The 12,963-nt window shown below is 42.4% G+C and overlaps 1 protein-coding gene across 1 annotated transcript in view; it reads right to left on the bottom strand.

Moving 5' to 3' along the window:
• The window catches only part of LOC115458763 (serine/threonine-protein phosphatase 6 regulatory ankyrin repeat subunit A), a gene marked incomplete at its 3' end in the record, with an annotated part of 235,790 nt that overhangs the window by 66,648 nt on the left and 156,179 nt on the right, over positions 1–12,963 (bottom strand). Inside the window, 3 exon segments of the mRNA XM_030188574.1 lie at positions 6,164–6,238; positions 8,394–8,420; positions 10,081–10,192. Coding sequence (XP_030044434.1) covers positions 6,164–6,238; positions 8,394–8,420; positions 10,081–10,192 — 214 coding nt within the window.

Raw genomic sequence — 12,963 nt, 5'->3', positions numbered from 1 at the left:
AGAATGGGCAGAGCCTGGAGTTGGAGGTGGTGGAGAAGGGTACTGAGAGGAGGGATTTGTCCTGTGAGCGGAGGTTTCGGGCGGGAACGTAAGGGGAGATGAGGGTGGAGAGGTAATGAGGGGCTGCAGACTGAGTGCATTTGTAGGTGAGAAGGAGAAGCTTGAACTGTATGCGGTATCTGATCGGAAGCCAGTGAAGCGACCTGAGGAGAGGGGTGATACGAGTATATCGGTTCAGGCGGAATATAAGACGTGCAGCAGCGTTCTGAATGGATTGAAGGGGGGATAGATGGCTAAGTGGGAGGCCAGTGAGGAGAAGGTTGCAGTAGTCAAGGCGAGAGGTAATGAGAGAGTGGATGAGAGTTCGGGTGGTGTGCTCAGAGAGGAAAGGGCAAATTTTGATGATGTTAAAGAGGAAGAAGCAACAGGTCTTGGCTGTCTGCTGGATATGTGCAGAGAATGAGAGGGAGGAGACGAAGATGACTCCGAGGTTGCGGGCAGATGAGACGGGGAGGATGAGGGTGTTATCAACTGAGATCGAGAGCAGAGGTGGGCTTTGGTGGAAAGAGGATAAGCTCGGTCTTGGACATGTTCAGTTTCAGGTGGCGGTTGGACATCCATGCAGCAATGTCGGATAAGCAGGCCGATACCTTGGTCTGGGTCTCCACGGTGATGTCTGGTGTGGAGAGATACAGCTGGGTGTCATCAGCATAAAGATGATACTGGAAACCATGAGATGAGATCAGTGAGCCCAGGGAAGAGGTGTAGATTGAAAAAAGAAGGGGTCCAAGGACAGATCCCTGGGGAACTCCAACAGAGAGCGGGATGGGGGTGGAGGAAGAACCATGAGAGTGTACTCTGAAGGGGCGGTGAGAGAGATAGGAGGAGAACCAGGAGAGGACAGAGCCCTGGAACCCAAATGAGGACAGTGTGGCGAGAAGTAAATCATGATTGACAGTGTCAAACGCGGCGGATAGATCAAGGAGGAGTAGTGGCCTCTGGATTTGGCAAGGAACAGGTCATTACAGACTTTAGAGAGTTCTGTTTCTGTCAAGTGTAGAGGGCGAAAACCGGATTGAAGTGGATCGAGGATGGTCGGAGAGGAAATCAAGGCAGCGGCTGTGAACAGCGCGCTCAAGTAGTTTGGAGAGGAAGGGTAGGAGGGAGATGGGGCGGTAGTTGGAGGGACAGGTAGGGTCAAGTGATGGTTTTTTGAGGAGAGGTGTGACTACGGCATGCTTGAAGGTGTCAGGGACAGTTGCAATGGAGAGAGAGAGAGAGGTTGAGGATATGACAGATGGAGGGGGTGACAGTATGAGAGATGGTGTTAAGTAAGTTGGTGGGGAAGGGATCAGAGGAACAAGTTGTGCATTTTGAGGAGGAAAGAAGGCGGGCAGTTTCCTCCTCGGTGATAACAGGAAAGGAGGAGAAAGAGTTGGTTGGTTGGTTGAGGGTTGAAGAGAGAAGAGGAGGAGGTGGCTTGGTAGTGAATTCAAGGTTGATCTTTTGCACCTTGTCGCGGAAGTAGTCAGCCAGTGATTGAGGAGACAGTGGGGGGGGGGGGGGGGGGGGGGGGGAGCGGAGGGCACTTTGAGGAGGGAGTTAAGGGTGGCGAAGAGACGACGAGGGTTGGAGCTGAGAGAATTGGACAATTGGGTGTAGTAGTCCTGTTTGGCAAAGAATAGGGAGGACTGGAAGGAGCCAGTTCCTCTGGCTTTCCTCAACTGAGCCCACTTATTTGGGAGACCTGGGTCTCAGTTTAAAACCGCCTCCTCCCCTGGACAGGACTTTCCACTCTCACTGTAACTTTACAGTCCTATCCTCCACTCCATGGCTGTTAGTCCAGTTCAATTAGTATGCAGTTTCCTCTGGCCCTATGTTCCTTCCACATCGGCTTCTACAATAGTTATTGGCTCCATTACTACAATATCCATAGCAAGGTAAGTACCTTCTAGGTTTTTAGAGGGATCGTCTCTCTCAGCTTCCAGGTGGTCTCCTCCAGCAGGTCTGTCACTTGTCCTTCTGGCTTCAGGCTCCATCCGTTCAGGTCCCCATTTCCTCTACTTCATTCTCTTCTTGGAGGGTGCTCTTTGTAGGGTGGCTAATAATCCTCCCCACCTCTTTAGGCCCCTCCCCTTGGCTCTGGAAGGGTCCGGAACCTTCTCCCGGGTGATTTCTCTCTTAAAGGAGAAATCTCCTTCTATGGGTCCTCCCTGACCTCTATATGTCTGGCCTTTGCTAGAGCTCCCTCTCGTGGCTCCTTCCCTGTATTTCACCGGTGTCCCCATTGGAGCGCCCCCTAGTGGCCAGTTCCTGGCATTTTACAGGGTTTTCACTACAGAAGCACCCTCTGGTGGAATCTTTAGGGTAAGACAGTCCTGTGTTTATCACACTTAGCTTGATATACCACTGAAAAGGCAGAAGCTAAATCAAAAGAAAACAATGGCTCCTGAAATGTTGAGGAATTGGGTTACAATTCATGACCTGTACTTAAGTTTTCTTAAGGAACTTTATGGAATACGAAGTTGGGCATAATCATTAATCTACACACTTGAAAAGCTGAGAAAATATAATACTGAAAACACTTTTTTCTTAGAATCCGGATTTGCCTAACTGGCCTGTTTTTAAGAGGCTTTCTCAGGTGCCACAATGTTCTCATGTAAACATTTTTTGTGATTTCATTACACTTAAATGAAAAATGTATACATGTTCTGTATGTGTGTGTGTGTTTTTGTTTTTTTGCTGTTTTTTTTTTTTGCGTAATTGTTAATACTCCGAGGGTGGTGATTCCAAATTTTGCAGTAGGGTTTTTTGTTTGTTGTTGTTACCTAATTGATAGTTAGAGGGAAGTGGACCAATGACTCCAGGGAGACTGGATACTGATGTACTAAGTACCGCTTTATTCACAGACTCGACACAGTACCGTGTTTCGGCCACAGGCCTGCCTCAGGAGTCTTGAAGGTCAAACGGTCTTCAAAAAGACCTTTGAAGATTTATAACCCGTTCTTAAAACGTCTCTCTATAGTCTGTTGGAAACAAAACAGTGCGTAACTGCTAGTCGGTTGTAAACAAAAACAGCGTGTAGCTGCTTGTCAGGAAATCATATACACTTAGCCATCTCTCTCTTCTTCAATCTGTTCAAAATTCTGCTGCACGACTAATATTCCGCCAGTGTTGTTATGCTCATATTAGCCTGCTTCTCAAGTCACTTCATTGGCTTCCTATCCATTTCCGAATACAGTTCAAACTCCTCTTATTGACCTATAAGTGCATTCACTCTGCAACTCCTCAGTACCTCTCCACTCTCATCTCTCCCTACATTCTTCCCGGGAACTCCGTTCACTGGGTAAATCTCTCTTATCTGCACCCTTCTCCTCCACCGCTAACTCCAGATTCCGTTCCTTTTATCTTGCTGCACCATATGCCTGGAATAGACTTACTGAGCCGGTATGTCAAGCTCCATCTCTGGCCGTCTTCAAATCTAAGCTAAAAGCCCACCTTTTTGATGCTGCTTTTAACTCCTAACCCTTATTCACTTGTTCAGAACCCTTATTTTATCATCCTCACTTTAATATTCCCTTGTTTGTCCTGTTTGTCTGTCCTAATTAGATTGTAAGCTCTGTCGAGCAGGGACTGTCTCTTCATGTTCAAGTGTACAGCACTGCGTACTGTGAGCACTCTGGAGTGTTGGGGTGGGGGAGGAGTATATGGGGCTCTTATTTATTGCTTTACTTTGCTGAACAGAGAGGAGGAGCAAGATAGTGGGGCAATGTTGGACTGGGGCAGAGAGAGCGAGGGGGTTATAAGTCAAAATAAAAATAAATATTTTGTTTCATGCAGATCCTTTTGTTCAAACATAACTAAATGGGCTACAAGCCCCTAATGCAGTCCATTGGTTTTCTTATATTTTGCCTTTTCTGATCAGGGAGAAGGGGCAAGACAGTGGGGGAATATTGGATTGGGACAGAGAGAGAGAGAGAAAGAGAGAATTTTATAAGTCAAAATAAATATTTTGTTTCATGCAGATCTCTTTTGTTTAAACATAACTAAATGGGCTATAAGCCCCTAATGCAGTCCATTTTGTTCTTGTGAGGAGTTACAGTTTTAACTACATAACTACTACTAAAATTCTGAATCCAATTCACATAGAAGTGTAAGTACAGCCATTTGTTTCTCTATTGTTGGAAGCCTTTGATCTCCCAGGCCTGGTCTGAATTTACAACTTTAAAAAGGTCTGTTCTCTTAGATTATTTAAAGCTTTAACCCTACATTGCCAACTAGTAAGATTGCTGATACACAGGGTGGACTGCAGTGCCACCCAGTGAAATTTTGCCTAACTAGCTTCTGACACAAAGAATGTGTCTTGGTCTAGCAGAGACCTTGGGGATCCCAGTGGTGTGTGGGAGAGGAAACTATAATCCCTCCCAACCAATGAGAAGGCAAAAGTGCAAGAGGTCAAACACTTACATAACACTACTTAAAAGATCCCCTCATGCCACACCAAAGCTACCACCAGCACCCCCAGACCACCCTTGGGAACTATAAGATAGGTGAATGCCAGATCAGATGCAAAGCAATCCTCAGTGATTCATGTCATACATGAACAGCATCTTGACATCCTAGGAATAAGTGAAACCTTGTTAGATGAAAGTGGAGTTTTACCACTGGCTGAACTATGCCCAACAGGTTTCAACATCCAACATCAACCAAGACCAGGAAGACAGGGTGGAGGGGTAGCAGTCTTGATCTGTGATACAATCAAACTGCGCAGAATCTTCATCCCCCAGCTAAATGAATCAGAATTTCTCTTAATCCAGCTTGAAGAGGAGAAACCAATCTGGCTGCTCATGGTATACCGATCACCTCATAACAACACATTATCTGTGCAAGAACTCCTAGACCTGATTACTCAAGTGACCCTGAATTACCCTAGGCTGGTGACCATGGGAGATTTCAATCTACACATCGAAACCCCATAGCACCACAGCTGCCTTTCTGGACACAATGACAGCACTAGGATTTACACAGGTGATCAATTCTCCAACAGACGAAAAGGGTTACATACTAGACCTGGTATTCTACAAAGGGGTTGACATCCCAGAATTCTGGGACAACAGTATTTTGAAATAACACCCCTATCATGATCAGACCATTTTCTAATTACATTTTCCCTAAGTGGCCACCTGAAACAAATGGCACCTCCCAGAGTTTGGAAGGAGATCAGAGACAAAAAAAAAAAAAAGATGACTGTTCAGAATTTCCTAGAGGCCTTGGACTATCCACATGTGGATGAAAAAGACAACTACAGTGTCAGAACAGATTGACATTTGGAATACACACTTAGCCAAGACCTTAGAAAAAACGGCACCACTAAAAAAGGTCTTATGCAGCACTAACAAACGATCACCTTTTCTCCAGAACTTCAGATCCTTAAATGCGAAGGATGGAAACTTTAAAAGAGATGGCGTAAATCTAGCCTGAGTGAAGACGGGTTAAACTGTAGGAAGCATATAACAAAGTACCACCAAGCCTTAACAGCAACCAAAAAACAATATTTCTCTTAATGCATTGCATAGGCTGCCAATTCAATCAAGCTGTGTTCAGTATAGTAAACAGCCTACTGCAACCCCCACAACAGAACCAGCCTGCCCAATGATTTTGCTGCATACTTTTGTCAACAAAATCAAAAAGGCAGTAAATAAATCCTAAGAAAGAAAGAAAGAAAATCCATTACAATCCACTAATTCTGTATGGACTAGACAGTGCATTTTTTTCTAGCAAAAAAGGTGCCGGTACTCAAATGCTAGGCCATCCTTCAGAGGTGGGGTGATCACTGAGGGACCCACCCCACAATAGCCAGGCCCCCTGCAACCAGTCACAGAATCTATGACCAGGCAGAATTGGTGTGTAGAACCTGAGCTCTTTCATTAAAACTTGGGGTCCATGGGTCAATTTTAGCAGACAATGGAAAAGGTGCCAGTGCTCAGTACCCCCAAGTACCTCCTCAAAAAAAGCCCTGGAACTAGATGTCATGTGTTATGCTTCACTATACCCATGGCCTCTCTCAAATAGCATCCCACTCTTACATGTCTGACAACTTCTAAGATGTTCCTAAAAAAAAATAAATAATAATAATAATAATAAAAAGCATAACTGAACTTACCGCTAGGTGCAATGGACTTATTGGTGCTCTGTTGTCTGCATCACTCAACATATCACTACTTGATGTTTCCATTAGCTTTAAGGAAAAAAGATTTCGGTAATAATCCAGAAAATACACTTAAAATAAAAATGAATTAAAATATTGCCCCTTCCCATCAAAAGTTTTCCCCCTGTTAATAACTTCTGTAGAGCAGAATTATATCTAGCCTCTAGAAAACGAAAGCTCTTAAAATATAACAAATTTGAACACTCTAAGGTAAATTTATTTTGTTTTCCTCTGGATTATCAAAAATAAATAATGGTGCAATGGTGTCTATGGAGAAGATTGAACTTAAAATCTGCCTTGGGCGAGTCTTTTCATAAAGGCAGTCAATAAAAATCAATAAATAAGAGGTCTTATTACTGAGATGCACTAACTGATTTAGTACATGCTAAATGCTAAGCAGGCTGGAAGATCGCGTCCTGACAGGAGCAGGAGAGAGAAAACTCCAGCACCAGGCCCCCCCTTAGAGGCTGGGGAGGAGCAGGCACAGAGCTTTGAGGCCTCTGGTTTGGCAAGCGGGGGTCACTAAGTCCTGCCAGCAGAAGCCTTCCTCCAGCACTGTTCTCCGTCGCATTGCCTGCCCTGCAGCTGATTTTCCCCTCACGTTGTGCAAGCAGCCGCAGGGCAGGCGATGTGGTGGAGAACAGTGCTAGAGGAACGCTTCTGCTCGCGGAGCTTAGAGACCCCTGCCAGCCAAGGTATGTGGAGTTGCGGAGGGGGAAAGGGAGGTGGGGCAAAATGTGCCCCCACACCCCAATTTTTGTAGTATGGCTGCACAGTGATCTGGGGGGGGGGGGGGGATGGTGGCAGTCCTGGGGGGGGGGGGGCCGGCAGCAGCGGCCCTGCCCCAGGCCCGGCTCAGTCCCTCGACGGGCCTGATGCTAAGAAGCCCATAAATATAAAATGGGGCTTGTTAGCATATACCCCTGGATTCTATATATGATGCCTAAAAACCTGCCTGGAAACCAAAGCATATTTTTTTTTGTTACATTTGTACCCCGCGCTTTCCCACTCATGGCAGGCTCAATGCGGCTTACATAGGGCAATAGAGGGTTAAGTGACTTGCCCAGAATCACAAGGAGCTGCCTGTGCCTGAAGTGGGAATTGAACTCAGTTCCCCAGGACCAAAGTCCACCACCCTAACCACTAGGCCACTCCTCCACTTCTAATCAGCACTGTTAATTGGATGGTAACAAGCAATTATCAGCACTAACTGACATTGAGATTTACGCATACAGCTCACTAAGAGGCATATTTTCAAAGTACTTAACCTTCCAAAGAAACCTATGGAACTTTGAAAGGCTAAGTGCTTTGAAAATATGCCTCTAAGTGTACTCTATAATGTAGTTCACCTAAATTCTAAGTCACATAGTTGAAGGGGAGAGAGCCGGGGGCGGGACATGGGCGTTTCTAAAATCCATATTTATTATTATAGAATATACATGATCTGTGCCTAATTTAGGCGTTGGGATTTACATCAAGTAAAACGTGGCATAAATGGCCGTGTGGCGAGGTACTTGGCGTATCACGCAGAAATGTAAGCCTTATTCTATAAAATATAGGCATGCTTTAGAGAATGCACCTAGCTGTATTTTTTTCTGTGTGGAATTTTCAGGTGCCATATACAGAATCTAGCCCTTAGCCCACCTTAGTAAAAGAACCTCTAACAGAGATGCTGATGACCAAAGGCATTTATCAGGTTAACAGCAGCTGTTATCTGGATAAGTGTCCTAGGCAGTTATATCTGTGCATTTACATCAGCACTATGATCTCCGTTATTCATATAGATATCCAGATAACCTTAGTGCAGTAGAAAGGCTGTCCTAAATTTATCTAGGTAACAGATTGAACATCGCAATTACTGTACAGCAGTGGTGTGGTGCTTGCTGCTCTAAACGTATATTCAACACCACTTGCTATTTGGATAGCAGCGCTGAATGTATTCAAATAATTTAAACACAGCAACCAATGTTTAAAAAAAAATGTTGACTGCAGTGTTTAAATATTGGTCTGAGATTTTTTTTTCAAACATTATGCAATATTCATAAAGAATTATTCAGCACTACAGAACCTACCTAACTGACTTTAGGAAGTATTTGATTCTTCTATACTTAAAGCTCTAGACTAAGCATTTTTATTTACAAATATTTATCATTTTTATTATGACAATGAAACTATGCACACTTACTACATCTAGAGGAGTTTCTCTTGCAATCTGAAATAAAAACATTTTTGCATTGTGAAATTTGAACAATCAATAGCCATTACAAATTTAAAAGGTAGTAGAGATCTAAACTCTATTAGGAGTATTAAAATATTGCAAGCCAAAAACGTCTTATAAGGCATAACTTCATAATCATAAAATGCTTGCATCAATGCCTTATTCATCCTCACAGTCATAACTCATCATTGAGCTCTTTTTTGTCTAATCTCTGCTGCCACAATATCACTCTAGGTGAAAGAGGTCTTGCATTTCAAAGAGCTACTTATAGTTTAACATTTGATCCACAATCAAACCCTTCATGTTGCTAATTTCTGTAATGAAAAGCATTAATGTAGATGGCAATCTGAGTAATTTCAGTCTTAAAAAAAATTGGCCATGCAAATTGGCTACCTGCAAATTTCTCACTATACTTCTAGGTAAAAGTATGAACATAGTTCCTAACCTGCTTTAAAGAGGAGTGATACTGAGGAGAAAGCCACAGTTTTGGATATTCATCATAACTATATGCCTTATTTTAGTTTAAAAAAAGTACCATAGACAAAGCAGTTGCAAGCCTTTGTGAATACTTTTCCCTTTGGCAAATTTTCCAAGTGAAAAGTATACACACACATTCACTTTGAAAACTGGAAGACTTGTACAAAGACTATAAGTAAAAAAGCATTCATAGACAAGCAGTTTGAAAATTGGCCTCATAATGCTAAGTAGCAATAGAGAGTTGCAAAACAAAGATTTCCAATCATTTTCTAAAAATCAACAGTCTGAGAAAAAAATAAAAACAGTATTCCATAATACATGATGACATAAAAGACTAGTGACCCATCCAATCAGCAAGTTATTTGAATCCATGGTGTAACTGATTATAAGATCACTCATTATCCAGGACAGGTTGTCATTTTCCTCATCCTCTAAGGCAAAGAAGCAAACCAAACCTGCCACTAAGTTTATACACGGCACCACACCCTTTCCATGTTTAATCGCACAGCTCTACAATAATTTAAATAGCTCTTTAACAGTGGCCACTGTCAGACTCCTAGGCCACTTGTGTAGCCTGCCAGCAGATCCAGTAAAATAAGGGGAAATGGGACTTGATACACCACCTTTCTGTGGTATTTTGCAACTACATTCAAAGCGGTTTACGTATATACAGGTACTTATTTTGTACCTGGGGCAATAGAGGGTTAAGTGATTTGCCCACAGTCACAAGGAGCCGCAGTGGGAATCGAACCCAGTTCCTCAGGATCAAAGTCCGCTGCACTAACCTAAGCATCTTTGCTTCTACTAGTAATAAGTTAAACTAAAGGATGCACCTCCCCCTCCCCTTTCAGTGAGGTGTGTAAGAATGGCATCTGAAACAGATGTTTGGTATGGTTTGATGATTTCACCTTGGTGAAGTTTATCCCCTAGGCTTAATGACTAGTCTCAGGTAAACTGCAAAAGTACCAGTGATTAAAGTGCTCTGTGCATTTCAAGTACAGAATTGATAGCCCAGCAAATCACTGCAGAACAGGCAAGAGTGGCATCTGAAACAGAGGTTTAGCACAGTATGATGATGTCACTAAGGCTGGAGCTTACCATTTCTAGGCTCAATGATTTTATATCACAAAATATGAACTAAAACAGAATCATATCTTAGCTGCCAGAAAATTCTTACCAATTCAAGACAAAGGCGGTGGCCATAAGCAGCAGAATAATGAACTGCATTGTAACCTTGTTTGTCTCGGATCCCAGGATTTGCATCATTTCTTAGTAAGTATTCCAAGCACCTACATGAAGTTTATCAAAATGTCATTTTTATTAGGTTTTGAATTAGTGTAAGAATTACAGAACATAACTTTCAACAAAATTCAAATGCAAACAATGTCACCTAAAATCTTCCTTCCTTCCTTACTTCCCTCCCACTCTGAAGTTTAAAAGAAATTTAAATTAAGTACTACAGGCAGTTGAATTGAACTAACACACTTAGCAGAATAAAGGGAACATAAATAGTAATGCCATAAAATTCCTGGTAGAAAAGGTAGAACCACTTACCTGTAGCAGGCATTCTCCAAGGACAGTAGGATACCAGCCCTTACCAGTCTATTTACTTATTACATTGTAAGCCGCCTGGACAGTCTCTAATAGGCGGGATATCAAGCTAGAAGCTATACAAGTGAGCAGAATTAGTATAAACAAGGGATTCCAGAAGGCTCTATTAAGCACATACAAAAACCTCAAAATCAGTGTGGTTTTGTGGAGCCACCTCAGTTCAATATAAAGCTAATACTAGGCAAAGCCAACATCTAGGGGAATTTGTGAGGGCTGTTATCCCACTGTTTGACAGGTAAACAATGTACCATTTTCTGAGGACAAACAGGATAGTAGTCTGCAAATGTGATCCCTAGTTACAGAAAATGGAAAGAACTCAGGAGACCTTTTACTAAGCCGCATAGGCACCTACATGTGCCAATTCGGAACTACCATCCAGCTACTGCTTGGCCTAGGTGGTAATTTCATTTTTTTACGCATGTCCAGTATGCGCGCCGGACAATTTTCTGAATGTGGTGCTAACCGGGCAGTAATCATCGTGTACAATCACTGATAATTACTGCCCTGTTAACGCATGAGACCTTACCGCTTAGTGAATAGATGGTGGTAAGATCTCAGGCCCAAAACGGATGCACGCCAATTTTTATTTTGCAGCACGTCCATGTCTGGCCCCCCCTGCCCAAAGGCCTTTTTTTGCAGGTGCGCTGAAAATTGGACATGCGCGCATCCAATACAAGTATCTACACTCAGCGCAGGCCATTTTTCAGCACACCTTAGTAAAAGGACCCCACAATGCCAATGGGTAAAATCAATATGATTTTGATGGCAGCAGGCCATTTTTATGACATTTTTTTTAAATGAAGGACCCTATACATTTTTAAAACATGAGCCCTGGGAGGATGAAGGTGGATACTAAACTGCATAAGATTCTACAGGACAGAGTAACCAAATCTAATGATGCGGGGAAAGTCTCCCATCTAAACAATAATGGGATGTGCATGTGTGAACACAAATCCATGTTGCAGTCTTGCTGAACTATTCAGTGAAGATGGCATCAGGTGGGTTATGAGAATGTCATGGCTCTATTATTATGAGCTTTGATATGCCCTTCCAGAGTTGAGCCCACCTGGGGATAAACAAAAAAGATATAATCTATCTAATAAAACAATATATACGTACCAATGGCAATATCAGATTTACTGGGAACAAAAGAAAAGGTCTGGGAGGACTTTTTAAGGACTTTAGTCCTCTGTAGAGATAAAGCTATGGTTCTTTTGCAATCCAGACCGTGTAAAAGCATGTTCAGCACCAGCAAAACTAAAAACATTCTAGGCTAGTTCCTATCGTGCACAGGAGACTAGTGGCTTAGGAACAATGTTTAAAGTCCTGGGACATAGTGGGTAGCGTCAATAAAAACAAGCCTCATGTACACTGAACTAGAGGTGATACAGAGATGGGTTTCAACCATTTGTATTGCTCGCGTGAAGTGGTTTTCTCTGACTGCTGTCTCTTCTAGCAGTTTATTCCACTACTGCCCTGGTCTACTGTATTGTTCAGTGATGCCAGTTGGTTGCTTGGGGCAGATGCAACAGCTAACTAAACGGTATGCCTACACCAGCAGACTTGGTTTCACAGTGCCTCCAGCCTGTGGTATACCACTGTTTCACCAGCAGGCTATATTCCTCACTTTACATAGCCTGATAGTTTGAGTTGTTGTACAATAGAGGAATGTGTGCAAACAGTCACTGTTCTACAGATGCACAAGTCTCCAGTTTTCTAGAATATAGTTTTATTGGTTGCCTGAAAGGTTGATTCTTCCATTTTATTGGAAGATTATATCACTTCCTTCACAATCTGCTATGCCAACCCTTACCTGCCTGATAGTATGTGATTTTTGTTTCTTGTCTTTTTTTGTAATTGATCAACTTAGCTTTGATTTGCTGACATATTTCTATGAAGACTGGTCCTTTTGTATAATAATTATTACAAATCTATATTTCATCTAGGAAGATTATATGTGACCTTATATTTTTGCTTAGGATAGCTTTTAATTTGTTCTTGTATAGTTTTATAAAGATTGCCCAAACAAATTCTATTATAAGAGGAGGAATATATACTAATTTTAATGTTACTGATTTAATTTTAAATATCTATACCTGAATCATTGATTTATAGTGATGACCAGCCTTCTTCTTAGCCCCATAATGTTTCCCGGTGTTTGAAATGCCTAGAGGGGCATTTTTGATATGAAGTCTAAGTCCAAATTGAGACGTTTTGCCAAAAACGTCTCAAGAAAACATCTAGCTCACAGCCATAACTGAATCAGAAAAACATCTAAATTTCTTGTTTGATTATGATTGTGAGCTAGATGTTTTCATGCTCAACACATCCATCTGTAAGTAACATTTTTAGAAAAATAATCCCAGGGAAAAACGTAGGGAGTTCTGTCTGGCAGCATTCCTAGTGAACTGGCCACACAGACATCTCAGCTGTGCAGAGAGGCAACCTA

Source organism: Microcaecilia unicolor, unplaced genomic scaffold (genome assembly GCF_901765095.1).
Source record: "Microcaecilia unicolor unplaced genomic scaffold, aMicUni1.1, whole genome shotgun sequence".
Classification (NCBI taxonomy): Eukaryota; Metazoa; Chordata; class Amphibia; order Gymnophiona; family Siphonopidae; genus Microcaecilia; species Microcaecilia unicolor.
The sequence above is the reverse complement of the archived record's forward strand: the minus strand, read 5'-3'. Positions and strand labels throughout refer to the sequence as shown.